General features: G+C 44.1%; 3 protein-coding genes across 4 annotated transcripts; 2 read left to right on the plus strand and 1 right to left on the minus strand.

The window, feature by feature from the left end:
• Positions 1 to 7,411, plus strand: Top2 (topoisomerase 2). 2 transcript variants are annotated; one of them, XM_070209288.1, is made up of 6 exons: positions 1 to 287; positions 767 to 890; positions 1,448 to 2,053; positions 2,113 to 3,381; positions 4,337 to 6,481; positions 6,546 to 7,411. In XM_070209288.1, exons 3-6 carry the CDS (start codon positions 1,493 to 1,495, stop codon positions 6,906 to 6,908), a joined length of 4,338 nt encoding a protein of 1,445 aa, XP_070065389.1. In that variant the 5' UTR covers positions 1 to 287; positions 767 to 890; positions 1,448 to 1,492; the 3' UTR covers positions 6,909 to 7,411. The 2 variants fall into 2 exon arrangements, with proteins under 2 accessions (XP_070065389.1, XP_015025261.1); XM_015169775.3 differs by lacking the exon at positions 767 to 890.
• A 1,286-nt stretch (positions 7,412 to 8,697) lies between these two features.
• On the minus strand, positions 8,698 to 11,233 carry RanGAP (Ran GTPase activating protein). The gene is made up of 5 exons (XM_002057405.4): positions 10,933 to 11,233; positions 10,195 to 10,876; positions 9,536 to 10,061; positions 9,277 to 9,468; positions 8,698 to 9,127 (listed from the first exon to the last, which is right to left on the minus strand). Exons 1-5 carry the CDS (start codon positions 11,045 to 11,047, stop codon positions 8,798 to 8,800), a joined length of 1,845 nt encoding a protein of 614 aa, XP_002057441.2. The 5' UTR covers positions 11,048 to 11,233; the 3' UTR covers positions 8,698 to 8,797.
• Positions 11,234 to 11,590: 357 nt separating this feature from the next.
• LOC6634182 (general transcription factor 3C polypeptide 1) lies at positions 11,591 to 18,853 on the plus strand. Its single transcript, XM_002057404.4, has 6 exons — positions 11,591 to 11,910; positions 12,016 to 12,562; positions 12,623 to 13,367; positions 13,459 to 15,501; positions 16,104 to 17,482; positions 17,680 to 18,853. Exons 1-6 carry the CDS (start codon positions 11,823 to 11,825, stop codon positions 18,668 to 18,670), a joined length of 5,793 nt encoding a protein of 1,930 aa, XP_002057440.1. The 5' UTR covers positions 11,591 to 11,822; the 3' UTR covers positions 18,671 to 18,853.
• Positions 18,854 to 19,209: the final 356 nt, after the last annotated feature.

Consider the following 19,209-nt stretch of genomic DNA (forward strand, 5'->3'; position numbering starts at 1 on the left):
TCGTCTGTATTCTTGGCTTGGCGACGACGGGTGTTTGTGCAGCCAAGGAATTTTCGCCAATTAAATTTTATTGTAAAGTCCGTTTTATTTAGTGTTACAACTAATTGATTGCGTGTTAAATAGAATTAAGTGCTACTGTGCAACTAATACGTGCAGTACAAATCAAAGACCAACGCAGCAAATAAAATAAAGTGCGGCGGCGTCTACTGTGTGTGCATATTTTGCAGTCTCTATCGCGCTTTGGTTTCGTCAAAGCAGACACAAAATTTACACAAACAACTAAAAAGGTGAGCAAAATGGTGTTTGGTATATTTAAAATGAATGGAACGAGTTAATGCAAACTATCTAATGGGTCTTTCTTTTATGTGAGTTGAGAATTAAACTCTTTTTACCCGTTGGCGTCGCATTTGCAAATTAAAAATGGCGCTGCCCATGTAGATAGAATTTTTGTGCGTAAGTTGTGTATGCGAAATACCTTTACGAAGGCAATTGTAGAAGTTGGGCTTTTTAAATGCCCTTTATGTATACACTCGATTTATTTTGGTAAAATGATATTTTAAAGCATATTTCAGAGACTAAACAGCAAAGCCGGTAAAGCCGCTCACACAGATACACACGCATACAGAGGCACCCGAAAATATATTTACGCTAAGTTTGCGTTTTTCTTTTTGTGGGTGCAACTGAACGTGGCGCACTTACATATATACAGTTGCATTACATAATGCTGCAAATAATTGTAACAATGTATTGCTTATTTTTTGTCTAGCAAATGTTTTTCATGTTGTAGTTGTTGTTGACGCATAAGCAGCCGGCTCAACTGTCCCGCCTAAAGACAGGGATGTTATACATACACAAACACTGAATTGCGCGCGTCTTTAATGTAATAAGAGGTAATATACATACAAGTCTTAAATACATGCTGCTGCACTTTTATATTGAACTTAAAAGTAAGAAGTAAATTATCAAATGAAGCACTTCATTTGAACCAAATATTATTTTGGACCACAGTTTGTGTTAAAAGAAAGTTGTTGTGCCTAAATGCTTGTGTATTTGTGTTCGCGCCAAAAAACAAAAGCATTGAAAACTATTTTTACACCCTATCTAGAGTACATCAGTTTTGTCATGAAATTCGCTACACATTAAAGCCATAACAGGCATATATATACCTGATCAATAATAAAAGCAGTTACGTTTGGCAAAGTTCTTTATTATTATTGTTTTAGGCAGAACAGATTTTCCAAAAAACAAATCAAGCAATTTTTGCAGTTACAAGCATTTTTAAGTCTGTAAGAGCATTTAAACTTCGACACCCCGAAGATATGTTTTTTCTTACGCTCACGGCTAATCACAATTTGCGCTACGGCTTTCTATTCGTAAACAAAGCAGCGTGCTTGTGGGTACAGTTATGCTGGGTTGCTTTTAACCATCTTTGTTGTTCTATTTTTAGCACGTGCAACGAAACAGCAGCAGCAGCAAAAACAAAGTCGTCATCATGGAGAATGGTAAAGGTAAAGGCATGTCCATCGAACAGATGTACCAGAAGAAATCGCAGCTGGAGCATATTCTCTTGCGTCCGGATTCGTATATTGGATCCGTGGAGTTTACCAAGGAGCTAATGTGGGTACATGATGTCGAAAAGAATCGCATGGTGCAACGTGAGATATCATTTGTGCCGGGACTTTACAAGATATTCGATGAAATTCTGGTGAATGCAGCTGATAATAAGCAGCGCGACAAGACGATGAATACGATTAAAGTTGACATTGATCCGGAGCGAAATCTTGTGTCCATTTGGAATAATGGCCAGGGTATACCGGTAACGATGCACAAAGATGAGAATATGTATGTGCCCACGATGATATTTGGTCATCTTTTGACCTCATCCAATTACAATGATGATGAGAAGAAGGTAACTGGTGGTCGTAATGGCTACGGTGCCAAATTGTGCAACATTTTCTCGAACAGCTTCACCGTGGAAACGGCGACAAGGAAGTATAGGAAGTGCTTTAAGCAGACCTGGGGCAATAACATGGGAAAAGCAGGTGATCCAGTTGTAAGTACCAAATACCTATGCCCAATATTAAGCCTTAACTAATAACAGTTTTCTTTTAGATTTCAGACTTTAATGGCACCGATTACACAAGGATAACATTCAGCCCCGACTTAACTAAGTTTAAAATGGAATCACTGGATAATGATATTGTGGCGCTTATGTCGCGTCGCGCCTACGATGTGGCAGCATCCACGAAGGGCGTGTCTGTGTTCTTGAATGGCACCAAGGTGCCGGTGAAGGGCTTCAAGGATTATATTGATCTGTTTATCAAGAATACAGATGATGACGCTGGCCAGCCTATGAAGGTGGTATACGAGGCGTGCGGCGATCGATGGGAAATTGCTTGTTGCCCCTCGGATCGTGGCTTTCAGCAGGTCTCGTTTGTTAATTCCATAGCAACCACCAAGGGTGGTCGCCATGTCGATCATGTGGTTGACAATGTGATCAAGCAGCTGATTGAGGTGCTCAAGAAGAAGAACAAGAATGGCATCAGTATAAAACCCTTTCAAGTGCGCAACCATTTGTGGATATTTGTGAATTGCTTGATCGAGAATCCCACATTTGACTCGCAGACCAAAGAGAACATGACACTGCAGGCCAAAAGCTTTGGCTCCAAGTGTGTGCTCTCTGAGAAGTTTATTTCTAATGTATCGAAGGCGGGCATTGTGGAGTCTGTACTGGCCTGGGCCAAGTTTAAGGCACAGAATGATATTGCCAAAACTGGCGGCAAGAAATCATCTAAAATCAAAGGCATACCCAAGCTGGAGGATGCCAATGAGGCAGGCACAAAAAATTCCATAATGTGTACCCTCATTCTTACCGAGGGAGACTCAGCCAAATCCTTGGCTGTCTCCGGCCTGGGCGTGATCGGACGCAACTACTATGGGGTCTTTCCGCTGCGCGGCAAGCTGCTCAATGTGCGCGAGGCCACCTTCAAGCAACTCACTGAGAATGCGGAGATTAATAATCTGTGCAAGATTATCGGATTACAGTACAAGAAGAAATATCTAACCACAGATGATCTAAAGACGTTGCGATATGGCAAAGTTATGATCATGACTGATCAGGATCAGGATGGTTCCCATATTAAGGGTTTACTAATAAATTTCATACACACCAATTGGCCGGAACTTTTGCGTTTGCCCTTCCTCGAGGAGTTCATAACGCCCATTGTGAAGGCATCGAAAAAGAACGAAGAGATTTCCTTCTATTCGCTGCCCGAATTCGAGGAATGGAAAATGGATACGCCCAATCATCATACGTACAATATCAAATACTATAAGGGTCTCGGTACTTCGACTTCCAAGGAGGCAAAAGAATATTTCCAGGTGAGCTTAACGATTGCTATTATTGATTGTATTATTAATTAATTTTTTGAGAACTGGTATTTCGTACTATGTCATTAGTGATCCCTGAAAAGAAGGCGTTCATGCAACCAACTGAATGAATATGTTTATACTATGCAGAAACCAAGGTGTCTTCACCTGCCACTTTGGTAGTAAAACATAATTATAAATCTGTTATATAGGTCTTACCATAAGGAACTTTAATGATATTACAATTTATATTTCAATATTTCTTAATCTCGTCAGCTAAAAGCATAATTGTGATGTCAACTTCATTATATAGGTGTCATACGAATCACTGCTCATTACGTGCCAGTCCCAAGAACTTCCCAGATAGGATTTAAGATGACTGTTCCAACGAAATGTGTTCTCGATGCTGAATATTTGCTTATTAAGCTGTTTTTTTTTATACCCTGAACCCATTAAATATGGGTATAAGGGTATATTGTATTTGTGCAAAATCCAAATGTATGTAACAGGCAGAAGGAAGCATCTTCGACCCCATAAAGTCCGTCTGTCTGTCCGTCCATCCGTTTGTCCGTATGTATGAACGCAAGGATCTCAGAACCTATAAGATCTAGAGACTTGAAATTTTAGATGTAGGTGTTCTCCTTGCCTGCGCAGATCGAGTTTGTTTCCGATAATCGATAACTTACTCAGTTTCCAAGCAATCGATAAAATCGATATACTGTTTTTTGGGCAATTTTGGTAAATAATAAGAGCTAGAGTCACCAAACTTGACATATAGCTTTTAAAATAGAATATATATATGCATTTAATGTTGGAAGAAAAGGGGAGCTCCCGACTAGAACCTCATACCAAAACCTCAACCAAAAGTTGATAAACATGTTTACTTCTTGATTTTATAATCTTTAAAATCGAAATACTTAAAAGAAGAAAAATTGAACGAATTGAAATCTAATTGTATCGTTTAAAGGATATGGACCGCCATCGGATCCTATTTAAGTATGATGGCCAGGTGGACGACGATAACATTGTGATGGCCTTTGCCAAGAAACATGTGGAGTCGCGCAAAACCTGGTTAACCAATCACATGGACGAGGTGAAGCGTCGCAGGCAATTGGGTCTGCCAGAGCGTTATCTGTACACCAAGGGCACAAAGCATGTTAGCTACTCGGACTTTATCAATCTGGAACTGGTGCTTTTCTCCAATGCGGACAACGAACGTTCCATACCCAGTCTGGTGGATGGCCTTAAGCCCGGTCAGCGCAAGGTCATGTTTACGTGCTTCAAGCGTAACGATAAGCGTGAGGTGAAAGTGGCCCAATTGTCGGGTTCGGTGGCTGAAATGTCAGCCTATCATCACGGCGAGATGTCCCTGCAGATGACCATTGTGAATTTGGCACAGAATTTTGTGGGCTCAAACAATATCAATTTGTTGGAGCCGCGCGGTCAGTTCGGTACACGTCTCACTGGTGGCAAGGATTGTGCGAGCGCTCGTTATATTTTCACATTGATGTCGCCGCTAACACGTCTCATCTATCATCCGTTGGATGATCCCCTGCTGCAGTATCAGGTCGATGATGGTCAGCGCATTGAGCCAATTTGGTATATTCCCATTATACCGATGGTACTGGTGAATGGCGCCGAGGGCATCGGCACTGGTTGGTCCACCAAAATAGCCAATTATAACCCACGCGAGCTTATCAGCAATTTGCGTCGCATGATCAATGGTGAGGAACTGTTGCCGTTGCATCCATGGTACAAGAATTTTCAAGGTTCCATGGACTATGTCTCTGATGGTCGCTACGTACATTCGGGCAACATTCAATTACTTCCCGATAATCGCATAGAGATCACTGAGTTGCCCGTTGGCGTTTGGACGCAAAACTACAAGGAGAATGTGCTAGAAGTTTTGTCCAATGGCACCGAGAAGGTGAAGGCAGTTATATCCGAATATCGTGAATATCATACGGATACCACAGTGCGTTTTGTCGTCAGTTTCGCGCCGGGTGAATTTGAGCGTCTGCGCAGCGAGCCTGGCGGTTTCCATCGTGTCCTTAAGCTGAGCTCATCCCTATCCACAAACCAGATGCACGCCTTCGATGAGAACAATTGTCTGCGTCGCTTTCCGTCACCTAAGGATATATTGCAGGAGTTTTATAAACTGCGCTTGGAATACTATAATCGCCGCAAGGATTATCTTGTGGGTCAGCTGACGGCACAATCAGATCGCCTGAGCGATCAGGCCCGCTTCATTTTGGAGAAGTGCGAGAAGAAGCTGACGATTGAGAATAAACAGCGCAAGGCCATGATTGAGGAGCTCATCAAGCGTGGCTATCGTCCTGATCCTGTAAAAGAATGGCAACGACGGATCAAAATGGAGGAAGCCGAAGCTGCCGATGATGATGACGATGAGGAGGATGAGGGTGCAGAGTCGGCTACGACTAGCAGCAAGAAGGTCAAAAAAGAAGTAGATCCCGAAAAGGCTTTCCAGAAGCTAACGGAGGTCAAGAAATTCGACTACCTGCTAGGCATGTCCATGTGGATGTTGACAGAGGAACGAAAGAACGAGCTACTCAAACAGCGTGATCTCAAACTGGCCGAGCTGGATAATCTTATAAAGAAGATGCCAACTCATCTATGGATGGATGATCTTGATAATCTTGAAGCTAAATTGAACGAAGTTGAGGAGAAGGAGCGACTCGAGGAGCAGGGCATTAATCTTAAGCAAGCCAAGGCCATAAAAGGTCAAAAGCCGGCAACAATCCGTGGCAAAAAGGGCAAAGCTGCCGCTGGCAACGCAGACATCTTTCCCGATCCCATTGGCGAACGTGTGGCATTTAAGATCACTGATGATATTATTAAGAAATTCCAAGCCGCCACAATAATCGCCGTCAAGGCTAAGGAGCGGAACACCAAGGTTAAAATGGTTAAGAAGGAAACTGTCGAAGAGGTCGACGATTTTGACGTCTTGGTCGAGGGCGGCGCTACAAAAACCTCGCCCAAGGCTAAGAAAGCGCCAGTCCTCAAAAAGGAGCCAGCCGAGAAGAAGCCGCGCCAAAAGAAGGAGAACGGCGATGGACTTAAGCAACCCAAACTAGACTTTTCCAAGGCTAAGGTAAGTTTCATAACTTTGGCTATTTAATGGTGTCATTTATTGATTTCTAATACCCGATATTTAGGGTTCAAAGAAGGATTCCCCTGATGAGAGTTCCGGAGATGTCGAAATGGAAACGTTACGTGTTGAGCGGCCTGGTCGCCGTGCCGCTAGTAAAAAAATCGACTACTCCTTCCTATTATCGGATGATGAGGGTGGCACTGAGGCAGCCAGCGCACCAGGAAACAACGATGATGGCGACGAGGACATCGATGATTCACCCATCAAACGACCGGCGGCGGCAAAGCGTCAACGTGACGACGACAGCAGCGGCGGTGGTGCCAAGAAGAAGAAGGCACCCAAAAAGCGATACGCCATCGATAGCGATAGCAACGATGATGAGATTGAATGCTTGGACGATGACGATGATTCCGATTTCGAGGCATAAGCTATATAGGCATTACGAGTCAATACTTTCCAGCAGCTGTTATGTTTATTGCTCCTGGATCTACTCCTGGTATATTATTACAAATATTTTACCAAAAAAGTTACCGAATGCATAGAATACAAATTGTGTTTAAGGTCATAAACTTGGTTAAAATAAGTAAAGGAAAAAGTATTTCTAATATACGAATGCGAAACGTTCATAGAAACATACAAAATTAAGGAATTTTTAAAACAGTTTGTCCGCTTCATTTTTCAAAATTTCATCATATTTGATTATTTTATTTTTATTGTGTAACAACTTCGCAACATTCTTTCAATTTATAGTTTTTAATAAGGAGAACGATAAACTACAAAAACAAAAAAAAAAAGAAAAACAAGCGATAATCCACCATTATATAAAATACAAAGCACTCTTTAATCTATCAATTATCATGTTTTGTAAACATAGTTTGTAGTCACATACAATACCATTTTTTTCATGTAAATAAAATGTACTTTACGCAATCTTGCTGTTTTAATTATATTCTCAAATGTAAATAACAATGCAGGGGAACCCATTCTACACTTCTTAACACATATAGTTTGGAAATTAAACCTTACTGAACTTAAATATCTGTCTGATTTCGAATATTTTCCTTTTAATTACATGCATATAAAAACGATAAAGAAAGGCTATCTTCGGCACGCCGAAGATCTAATACTCTTTCAGACCCAACCTTTTCATAATGCTTATAGTGCTTCGCCCGTATCTAAGAAGCACAGGGAAAATAGTTAATGCCGAGTTTGGGTAAGATATCTTGATAAGCAAAAAAGACTTGTAATCAAAAACCTACTTTTTGACCGATCGTTCCTATGGCAAATATATGATAAAGGAGGCCGATGTAAATAAGATTTGCAAAAATGGAGGGAGCATAGTGAAATCTTTAAATGACGTGTTTTATCAAAATATCTTGAATGATTTTCCATACAACAACTTAATTTTCGACCGATCGTTTCTATGGCAGCTATATGCTATAGTGGTCTGATCCAGCTGGTTTTGATATATGTGCTGCGTGCAACAGAAAGAGGGATTTCTGCAAAGTTTTATTAAGATAGGTTTAAAACTCAGAGACTAGTTCGCATAGAAACAGACAGACGGACATGGCTATATCGACTCGGTTGTTGATGCTGATCAAGAATATATATACTTTATGGGGTCGGAGATGTCTTATTCTATGCGTTACACATTTAACGACAAAATAATAATACCCTCTGCAAAGGCTTAAAAAGGAAATAGCGGGCTTCCAGAACTTAGAATCGACGCGCAATAGTGGGAGCAACAACTTTGGTATAATATTATTTTATATTGTCTCATTTGGCTCATATCGGTTTTTTTGTAGATCGCATATTACCACATAATATAATAGGCAAAATAAAAATTGTCGAAAAATTAATTCATGATGACTTAAACAAAAGCTGGTATTAATATACATTTTTCAGTAAGAAAAGAAAACTTATAGCTCCAAGCCTAACAAATTCCATTGTTAGATCGGATCATATAAACATAAAGATGTTTTAGTCTTCTATAAAGTTCATATCGATCAACTAAGCAATAACCAACATTTCTTAAGCTCTTTAATTTGACGGAAAATATATGAAATTTTCATTATTTTGAAAGTTCAAATAACATAGATTTTATCACACGTTAATTGTGTTGTGGAAAAAGTTATGTCTTTTTTCTCCATTGATAAACATTGTGATTATAATTAGTTTGATTTTTTTTACAAACAGAAACCCAAACAAAACAAGCATTTGAATATACTTATTTATTAAAATATAAAATAACTCTTGAAGCTTTTCGTGCTTGTAGGACCCGAAAAATCCTTTGTAAATCGTTTTTAATGGCACACTTTAAACATCGAGTTGATCGAGAAATATTTTAAATGTATTTTTAATATTATCATTGGCAAACGTTTCGCTTTTAATTGCCTCCCGAAGAGCATAGCGACAGCTCTTGACATTGTAGTCGCTCTTGAAGTGCTCTTCGCTGCGCAACAGGCCCAGCTGCTTGAGATAGTAGTCCAGCACGCGCGACTCCTGGTCCGTTTTGATGGCGTAGTCAAAGGTCGCCTGGTAGAGGGAAACGGCCAGCTCCAAAGCCGCCTGAGATGTCTGGGACAGATGCGCGCACTTGAGCGTCGTAAAGATGAGCAGCAGCAAGTGGTTGTCATCGCTAAATTGCTGTGTCATAAATATATAAATGGGATTTTTTAAAAATATTTTTTAATGAAAGATCGGACCAAAATTGAATTGCTGAAGGTCAATGAAGACACTTGGTGTCTATATGCTTCAATATAGCTTAATGACTCTCGCGTTTGTTTTCATCTTACATTGATTATGTTCTGCAGCGCCTGCAACTTATTTGTCGCTTCTAGGGAATCAAATTGCTGCAGTGTGCATGGCGTTTGGCTCAGGCAAAACTCCGCCGGGGTGCAACTGACGTTGACGACAGTCTTGTTGCCATTTTTGTTAATGTCAGAAGTGTTGCTGGTCTTGTTAGAGTTGACGGTTTCGTTAAAAAGCTGCGGCGAATCATAAATTTAGCAGGGATATTAATCGGATCGGTTTAACCTGCCACAGGCCACTAACCTTGGTGGAAAAGGCATTGCTGGTCACGTAGGCGGTCTCTTCGGCGATATTTTCGTTGGCATAGTCCTCTTCATCATCTTCGTCCACCTCTTCGGTGGTATCATTTGGATCGTATTCACCATCATCCTCTTGGTCCTCTTCATCCAAGTAATCGTTATACTCGTCTTCGCTATTCTCGGGGGTTTCATTGTCGTCACCATCATTTTCGGCACCGCTTTCTTCACCCTCCTCCTCAGATACGAACTCGTCCATGGACTGCAATGCGGCGGAGTTCTTGGCTTTGGCCATTTGTTCAACGATTTGTGCGCTCCCAGCTTGGCCAAAGCAATTGCCATCCAAATTGAATATCCTTAGCTTGGGCTTATTTTGCACAGCTGTTACCAGCGCAAGGCCACCATCGTAGTTGATCTCATTAAAGCCCAAATCCAATACCTCCAGATGCTCATGGTTCTGCTCTAAAGCCTCGGCAAAATGATAGGCGCCATCAGTCTTCAGCAAACAATCCCCAAAATCAATTTCCCGCAAACTGCAATTTAAGATGGTGTTAAAATTGTTGGAATAAGAAAAAGCAGACAGAAGGCTGGCTATATGGACTCGTCTGTACACACAGATCAAGAAGAGAATACATAATTATTGGACTCTGCAGGGGTTGAACTTACAGCGGAGTATGCTCGAAAACTTCGGCTATTTTAGCGGCACCCCGGACGTTGAGTGTATTGTCATTCATGTTGAGGACGCGTAAATGTGGATTCTTTTTGAAGCTACTGGCGAGAGCGGCGACGCCCACGTGATAAATGGAATTCTGAGGCATGGTAATCTCCTCTAGGGTTTGCAGTACCTTGAATGTCTTCGATATTGCCTTGGCGCCAGCATTTTCTAAGCGATTGCGGCCCGCGACAAAGATGCGCAACTGCAGAGGTGTGCCCGCCACCTTGGCATTCTTGTGGAGATCAATCAGTGCCTCAGACAGCATACGTCCGCCCTCCGGCCCAAGCCCGCAGTTGTTCAGATACAGCTCTTGCAGCGAGAAGCACACGGGTGAGCGCAAAAACTCCTCCAGGCCAGTCATGCCATTGGGCCCCAGCGCATTATCGCTTAGGTCGAGCACCGTCAACTTGGCGCCAGCTGCAATTAAGCCAGCGCCCAGATGCTTCAGTGCGAGAGGAATTTCCGACTTGAGACGACCGGTAAATAGATTCTTCCACAATGCTTTTCGAAATTCTGGATGTGATTTCAGTGCCTCGCTAATGGCCTGTGCCGCCTCCACGCCCAGCGTATTGCCATCAAGATTGAGGAAATGAACTGTGGGTTTGCTATTAAGAGCCTCAACAACAGCTTTGACTGTAAGATGGGAGAATATTTATTGGGCTGCGTTGGGCTGGCCGGCGTCTACTCACCATCCTCGGCATTGTGCCAGGTTTCGGCCTTGTCTTGGAACGAAATGCCTTGCTCCTCGTTAAGCTGCGCTGCCATACTTGCAAAACTAAAGGTAGACATGGTTGTGCTCGACATGTTTGTGTGTTAAACTTGATTTTTGTTATTTTTTATTTAATAAAGTTTCCGCCAGCACTGTACTCTTTTTATATTTTTTTTTTTTGCAAGCCGCTTGCGAAATTTCTCCGCTTTTAACCTCGTAAAAGAGCGCTAGAATTGACAGCGGTTGCAGCGTTTGTTTGCAGGCAGCTGCATCTTTTTTGACAACTGCTGTCAGTGTAGTGTGGTCCTGCTCTAGCGCAGACTGTCTGCAGATTTTGCAACACTGCTCGGGACCTGAGCTGTGCATTTTAGTTCAAAATTTGATTTAGTTCATTTATTCATGTGATCTATGCACGTCTTGAATTGAATATGCATATTTTATTGTTAAAGTTTTTAAACTGTTGTTTTTAAGGATTTAATAACCAGTAAGCTTTGCATGAAATAATTTTTAAAGTTCTGCTATGCTGTTTCGTTTTTAAAGAGTAAAAGAATACAAGAGTTTGCGAATGATTAAAAAAGTGTACAAAATGTAGAATACAACTAATCAAAATTTGAATTATTCATGCCCATTAGAATTTATTCAATTTTTTAACTAGAGTTCCCCGTAAACTTAACCTGCGATTTAAGGAGCAGAAAATAAGTTCAGTAGATCACACACTATTTTCCAGTATTCCAATCAATTAAACTTAATCTGGACGAAACGCGACAACTCTGAAGGCACAGCTGTTTTGCGCACCGACGCTCAGTGGCGCAGAGAATAAAATTGAAATGCGAATTAAATAATTTCAACTGGCATTTGAAATCTGATAAAATGTGTGCGGCACATGCAGATGGCTCCTGGATAAGCGCAGTGTTCGACGAAATAGCACTGGAAGGCTTGGAAGGGACCACATTGCCATGTAAGTAAATTCGCGAAAAGGAATACATTTAGAAACAGTGTGCGCCAGCAGTCTGCGTACTTGAGGAAAAATCTGAAATGTAATTAATAATAATCCCTTCTCTAGATTTGTGGTCGCTGCTAAACATACGTCTATACGGTGGGAAACCTTTGCCGGACGCGCTGCAGCAGCAGATATGGTTGCTATTGCTGCGCTCCACGGACAAAGTGAAGTTCTATGAGCTGTTCGTAGCACGTCCTTGGCTGCCGCCCTATAAGCGCTTCAATGATCAGGATGAGGAATCGGGCTTGCCAGTGGTCCCGGAAAGCTGCCCCTTTTTGCGCCCGCCCTATGCACCCATACAGGATGGGTCCATTCGTGGAAACTGCATGGACTACAAGATGCGCAAGGCCGTTAATGTAAGTGTGCTGCAGGAACTAACCGCCGCGGCGGCAACAGAGCGCTATCACCAGACGCTGGTTGTGGTGGCCAGTCAGGATGAGCGTACAAAGGCGCTGAAGCCACCCAATATGCTGCTGCCCCGTGAAATGTCCGTGCAACACTATATTTTCCTAGAGAGTGTAGGACGTGCACGCTACAATGGCGAAACGACGCGTGGTCCCTGGTCGATGACCAACTATTTTAAGGATCCGAGCTTAATATTTTACTTAAGGTGAGTAGTCCAGCTAGTAGTCCAGCAGTTGCTCACTCATCAGAATTGAATGCTGCACAGAAATTGGTTGCTGAAGCAGCATCTGATAATTTGCCAGCAATATACGGAACGCTGCAATGGACGCAATCTGGCCTCGACGTTGGTCATGCTGCCGCGCTTCTTTCGCATCTACAAGAATCATTTGCAGTGCCTCATGGAGAAGTTTTATACAGAGATTAAGGCGAGTCCAAACCAGTATGTGCCCCCTGGCGAAATTTTGGATCGCATACCGGATCTGAATAATTCAAGGATGAAAAAGCTGCTCGTCTCGCACAATTTTCGCAAGATCTTTGAGACAACAATGGTTTATCCGTCACAGCCAGCCAGCAGCGGCGCCAAGCAGACCAAAGGACGCAAGATTTCGGTGGTGCGTCTGCGTAATCCCAACATGGAGTTCGATGAACTCAGCCAAATGGACAACAATGATGAGCGCGACGACAAGGAGCCGGATGAGTTGCTAAGCCAGCGTCACGCCTATGTCAATATGCCTATTGAGCTGGAGTGTCTGCGCGCCATCAAGCGTTTCGGTGCACGCGGCATGACCACCCTCGAGCTGGGCCAATATGTGTCCATTAATTTTCAAATCGCACGCAGTGCCATTAAGCATCTGCTGCGTAAGCAAATGATCAAAAGCTATACGGAAACTGTGGGCAAGTCGCGCCTCACACGCTTTGTGGTTGTTGGCACAGAGGCTGAGGCATATGTCATGGAAAAAAAAGAGCAGTTGGAAAAGTCGGTATTGCAGCTGCAGTGCCAGGAGCAGCTGGTGAGTCAAGCTCTAACCTAACACTATACAGACAAAGTAATAAACCCCAAGAATATATATGTAAACCACTGCACCCTTTTTTTGTTTCCAGAACGTGCCACAAAATGTAGACATTGTTGTAAATGATCTGCCCAATATTAAAGTTAATGTGCGTCCCATGGTATTCAACATGAAGCCGGCTAAGAGCGCAGAAAAGGAGACTCCACAGCATGTGGCACGCAAAATATTGATTGTGCAGCAAATTGACAAGGCCTGCATTATACATACCATGGATTTGGCGAGGTCTATAATGCAATCAGAGAAGAATATCGGTTCGCTTGAGAAAATATGCCGCAAGTCAATGTTTCGGCTGCTGGAACGAATGCAGCATGCACGCATTTTGAACTTGTACGAGGTGACACTAGAGTATGAGCAGCGTGTGCGTCTCTATCGTCTGGTCACGCATCCCAAGATTGATATCCAGCATGAGCAGCTGCAGCGTGAAATTTTGCGTCTGAAGAACAATTTCCATTTGCTGACTGAGGAACGACAAATGCGTCCCTCTCAACTAGCGGGCAAGGACCGACGCGAGTTGTTGGCACGCAAAAGATTACGTATGGAGCGTCAGCAGGCGGAAAAGCCAAAACCATCGGCGCCCAAGTTATTGGTTGCGTGCACCCTGCACGAGTTCCTCTTCTTTTTGCTGTGCGAACAGCAACGGGAACAAAAGCCGCTGGAAATGAACGAGGAACTATTGCAGCATTGGCAACGCACGGAGCCATCGCTGATGACACGCGAGTTTCTGCAGGAATGGCAAGCCGAAGAGTCAACAGTGCTTCCCTACACTCAGGAGATAAGTTGGCGCACCTTCATACCACCGCTGCCATCCTACAGCGACAAACCCGCCGGCTGGCTGTACTTTGTGGATGCGCTGGAGCGTATGCCGCTGTCGCTGATGTTGCGTATATTTCGCGTTGAGCGGGATATTATGGACAAATTGCGACCACAACTGCAGCATCCGGTGCGTCAGCATTATCTGCTTAGCCAGTTGAAACTGCAGCATCTCATACCCCGCGTAAGTCTACAGCAGCGATATCTGGGCACGCTGCGACTGCTGAACAACATGGGCCTGTTGCAGGTCAGCGAACGGCAGCTCGGTCGCGATACACTGCAGCGTTGGGTCTATCTGAATCGACGCACCTGCCTACTGGATACTACCACGAGCAGCGGACATAATTACAAACGCATTAGTCCGGAGCGTAGCTATGAGAAGATCACCTTTGAGTTCGGGAGTCGCGAACAGATTGCAGACTATTGGGCCAAGCTGCAGCATGTGTGCATCTATACCAAGCTAGGTTTCCTCCAGCACAAGGAGCGTAAGGTGGTCGGCAGAAATGAGAACCGTCTGCCGCCCTTAAGCTTTGTGCGTACCGTTGACTTTGAGGAAGCACTGGAGCTGGATAATGGCAGTCTGCCGGGTGATCAGCAAGGCGCCGCTGGTCTTAGCTCGTCGCTCTTTGCTCATCAGTTTCGTCACTGGTCCTGGGTGAAGCGAAACTCAGTGGCCGCCACCCGGTCAACGGCATCCAATGCACGCAAGGCCACAGCACCGTTCCCTGTGCGCAAGCGTCTCAGTCTGATGCGCCTCAAGCCGGTGCCACGTTTCAGTAAAATCCGTGGTCCCAACTCGATGGATGTGCGCAAGCGCAAGAGCGGACCGCGAGATGACATAGATCGCGATGCATTGCGCAATATGCGCACCCTGCGCGTCACCTGGTGCCCCGCCGAGGATCGTGTGCTCAAAATGGGACGAGCTGTCTACCTTTTCATAGATGCACCGCTGCCAGCACTGGCACTCTATAATGTGGGCACCATTTGCCGTGATGTAATCCGTCGTTATTTGGGCATCAATAACAAGACGACGCAGGCTTGTGTGCGCCGGCTGCAGTTCCTCATCCGCATGAAACGCGATCAGCCCGACGTACGCAATTGGATCTATATGATGCAGGCCCAGCCGGAGTTCAATGCAATCTACAATGAACGCTTCCTACCCCAGCTCAAGCTAGAGTATCCTGCACGCAGCGATCAAATCGAGAAACTAATTATTCACTTTGTGATCATACTTGAGAAACTGCATCGTATGATCATTAATGAGGTGAGTGATCATTTGAATGGATATGCCCTTTCCGTTCAATTTAGCTATGTCCTCTCGTTAATAGAGATATATCGGTATTCGATAATTCAACCTTTTGCTATTTTCATAAAATCGATAAATATCGATATTCGATTTCCGCTTCTGAGCATTTTAAGGAGATTTTATGAAAAACATGTTCAACAAATTTGAAATGCGCTTCGCATACGAAAATCCACCTTTTTTTTTATTTATTTGACACTTATTTTGTGTTGAGGGAATCGATAAATATCGACACCCCACTTATAATTTGGAAAACCTGTTAAAGTGGATACAGTTTTCCAAAAGCGATAATCATTTCCCTTCCGTGTGGCTTGGACGTATATACTTATAAGAATTTAAGAGCTAGAGTCCCCATATTTGGCATGTTTGTTCTCCTTAAGCATGCGCAGCTTTGGATACACTATCCCAACATTCTCATTATTAAATGTATAGTCACGATTTTTGCAATTTGCACCTTTGTATATATCATCTCAGAGGCAAGAAAATCCTGAACCCCTGCCGAATGTATTTGCTTCGATCACTTTACACCATTACGCTTTTATCTTATCTTATTTTGTTTGCAGGACTTTGTGTACCGTCAGTTCTTGCTGCCGGACAACCTTGAGGATTATCGCAACCGTTTTAGGGAGTGTATCCCGCCGAATGGTGAACAGGATTCATTACTTTATGCAAATCCAACTACAGAGACCGAACTGCAGATTACTGTCGTCTTAGGTGTACAGCATAGCATACTGTGCAGCGCCAAGGATAAGACTCTGTTCAATCTGCAAGCATTCGAGATCTACAAACACTTTTCTGAGGATGTACTGAATGCGGTTTTTAATAAAGCGCGAGCTGATTCCCTGTTGGTGGCCGTCAAGCGGCGTAATATGCAGCACGTTAATCGTCAAGTATCCGGACCGGGACATTTGCTCAGCTCCAAGTACAAGTACCGGCTGGTGTGCCAAAAGTACGGATATTTGCTATACGACGCCTACTATGCCTTCGAGAGACGTTTCCATGAGCAGCCGGGCTTGACTAGTTTGCAATTGCCCTCGCCCAATTTCGCTCAACTGCTGCTTCTGGGCGAGTGGACGACAAATAACTGGTTAGCTTTGGATCTGCAATTGCCAGCAAATATTCTTAATGTGGACACGAGCAGCATGCCCGTCAAGAGCGGATCCGCCACCGATCGCATATTGGATCATTATAGCAGCATCTTTGACAATGCACCACAAACGGAGTATGCCAAGCGGCTTGAGAGCGTCTGCAGTGCTCGCCATGCGGCTCGTGTGCGTTTCCATCCAGCGAATCTCACATATCGGGTGCAGTGCAGCGTCTACAATCAGCTTAATAAACTGCCCATGCGCTCCATGCACTTCTTTTGCGCTTTGGACGCGCTTGGGCAATCGGTTAACATTAGCTGCGCGCGGCTGGAGCACGGCGAATGCCCCTTTGGTTGCATCATGCGCAGTGGTAACTATCTGAACGCCATAGAGCGCATTATCTACGAGCACCGGGCCCTTTTACGTCAACTGGTGGCAGATGCATTGCCGATGGTGCCGCTGCAGCTGCAACTGGATAGCTCCACGTCGAGCAGCACGACGCTTACCGTGTCCACGGGCAATATCATAGCGTTGGTGCAGCAACTGGAGGCATATTGGCGCCAGCAGCAGCAGCCGCAGGAGGTAAAGGATCTGGGCAAAACTCTAGCTGACACAACGCTGTATAGGATCACAAATTGGCATACGCTTTGTAATGCGCTGCTCAACTATGAGGCGGGCAAAGAGGAAACAGATCGGCCGCAGGATTACGAACCATCATTGAACAAGGAGGAGCGCGCACGCGCCCAGGACGTCTTTGTCGTCCATCTCCCCACTATTCGCATGAAAGAACTAGAGCATTCGCAGCTGCAGCCTAAACATGATGAGCGGCGCAAAATGGTGCTCGATAAGGTGGCCAAGTAAGTTAGATGCCATGCGCTCCCCTTCTCTCGATACTCGCTTTTCGCCTTTCATTTATGCCTCAGCCAGACCTTGGCCCCGTCCCTGCTTCTTCTACTGATACATATTCTGCTCTCAATTTTACTTTTCTCTTCTACTTCTGCTCCTCTTCCTCCATCTTTAAAGGACTATTTATTAACATATACTTTTCTTACAGAGCCACCTATTGGCACTATACGGATAACAGCTTCGAGACGCTGCTGCCCACGCTGCTGGAGCGTAACTATGAGCCAAGCGCCATTCAGCACATAAAGGACATACTGGAGCACGTACAACAATACCCGCTTGGCGCAGATGCTGTGGAGCTGCGACGCATTTTTCCGTTGGGCCAATTTTTGCTGGAGGCGCTGCACGAACTGGAGGCGCATGATCTTATCAAGCATGTGGGAGTGGCCAGCTATATGTATGTTCATAAGTCGCACATGCGGAACTGGGTGGTGCATACGTTCCATATCAAGCGGTTGGAGCGTGAGCGCGTCCAGACACTGGTAGCTGCATCGCCCGCAACGTTGCAAGCGGTGGCGGGCCAAAAGCGCCAACTGCCTGACTCGGATACACAACAGGCGAGTCCCAGCAAAAAGGTCAAACTGTGTTTCACGCCGCTGATGGAGCCGAGCAGCGGGGATGAGGCCACAGACACGGATACAGACGGTGAAATGGCAATGTTTAATTGCGCCCGCCGCTCCAAACGGTTCAAGCGAGCAGAGGGCAAGTCGGAATCGGCAGTTAAGTCCGTTGGCGATACAGAGGCCACGCGCGATGTGATTGCAATGCGTCCACAGCCCTGGATACGTGTGAATGCTTCTCTCAATCGTCGCGTTCTCGATCGCTGGATGGGCGCCGTGCTGAGCGAGTGCATTACGCGCAACGGTTGCACCGTACACAGCCTGTTCCTTCGCTTTCCGCATCTGTTGCCCGTGGATACGATGCTGCTACTGGAGCTACTTTGCGATCTGGACTGCATTAAGCTCGTCGAACTGCAGGTGCCGACGGTGCATTTGGAGAGCTCCTACGATGATGAGTTCCAAGAAGAGCAAGTAACTGTCTTGTACGATCCCAATTGCACATATGTCAAAGTGCACACGGACGCCATAGGACATTTGACAAATTTTATAGGATGCAAGAAATACAACTCCGAGTTTATTTAAAATAAAAACCATCGAACTATTTCTATTTTTACCACTCTGTGTGCAATAATAAATCCCCACACTTAAAAGCCTGTAAAACTTTTACCAACGTGAAAGGAAAACACAAACACCAAAATCTTAATTTTTCACCTAAACGTTACGATTGTGAGATAAAAACGGAAAATATAAACGAGGATGAATGAATTTCTTTGGCACGCCAAGATTTAATGCCCTTACAGACCCAACCTTTCAAAGTTTTTCATACAATTTAATTTTCGACCAATCGTTCTTATGAAAGTTACAGATATAATGGTCCAAGGTATAAAGATTTTGCATAAATTTAGAAAAATTCATAAATGCCGGATTCGGTCATTATATCTAAATAAACAAAGTAGTTTTTCATACCAAACCTACTTTTCGACCGATCGTTCCTATGACAACTGCATGATATACTAGTCCGTTACAGCCGGTTCCGACATATGTACTGCGTGCAACAGAAAGAGGCACTTCTGCAAAGTATTAAGACTTTAGCTCTAAAACTGAGACAAGTTAGCACAGCA

Source organism: Drosophila virilis, chromosome 4 (assembly GCF_030788295.1).
Source record: "Drosophila virilis strain 15010-1051.87 chromosome 4, Dvir_AGI_RSII-ME, whole genome shotgun sequence".
Taxonomy (NCBI): domain Eukaryota; kingdom Metazoa; phylum Arthropoda; class Insecta; order Diptera; family Drosophilidae; genus Drosophila; species Drosophila virilis.

Coding starts and splice junctions, on each gene's coding strand:
- RanGAP (XM_002057405.4), bottom strand. CDS start 11,047: ATGTCGAGCACAACCATGTCTACCTTTAGTTTTGCAAGTATGGCAGCG. Junction 9,469..9,535: donor GCAATGCCTTTTCCACCAAG/GTTAGTGGCCTG, acceptor GATTCGCCGCAG/CTTTTTAACGAAACCGTCAA. Junction 9,128..9,276: donor CGCTGCAGAACATAATCAAT/GTAAGATGAAAA, acceptor TTTATGACACAG/CAATTTAGCGATGACAACCA.
- LOC6634182 (XM_002057404.4), top strand. CDS start 11,823: ATGTGTGCGGCACATGCAGATGGCTCCTGGATAAGCGCAGTGTTCGAC. Junction 15,502..16,103: donor ATCGTATGATCATTAATGAG/GTGAGTGATCAT, acceptor TTTTGTTTGCAG/GACTTTGTGTACCGTCAGTT. Junction 17,483..17,679: donor GTGCTCGATAAGGTGGCCAA/GTAAGTTAGATG, acceptor CTTTTCTTACAG/AGCCACCTATTGGCACTATA.
- Top2 (XM_070209288.1), top strand. CDS start 1,493: ATGGAGAATGGTAAAGGTAAAGGCATGTCCATCGAACAGATGTACCAG. Junction 2,054..2,112: donor GAAAAGCAGGTGATCCAGTT/GTAAGTACCAAA, acceptor GTTTTCTTTTAG/ATTTCAGACTTTAATGGCAC. Junction 3,382..4,336: donor AGGCAAAAGAATATTTCCAG/GTGAGCTTAACG, acceptor TATCGTTTAAAG/GATATGGACCGCCATCGGAT.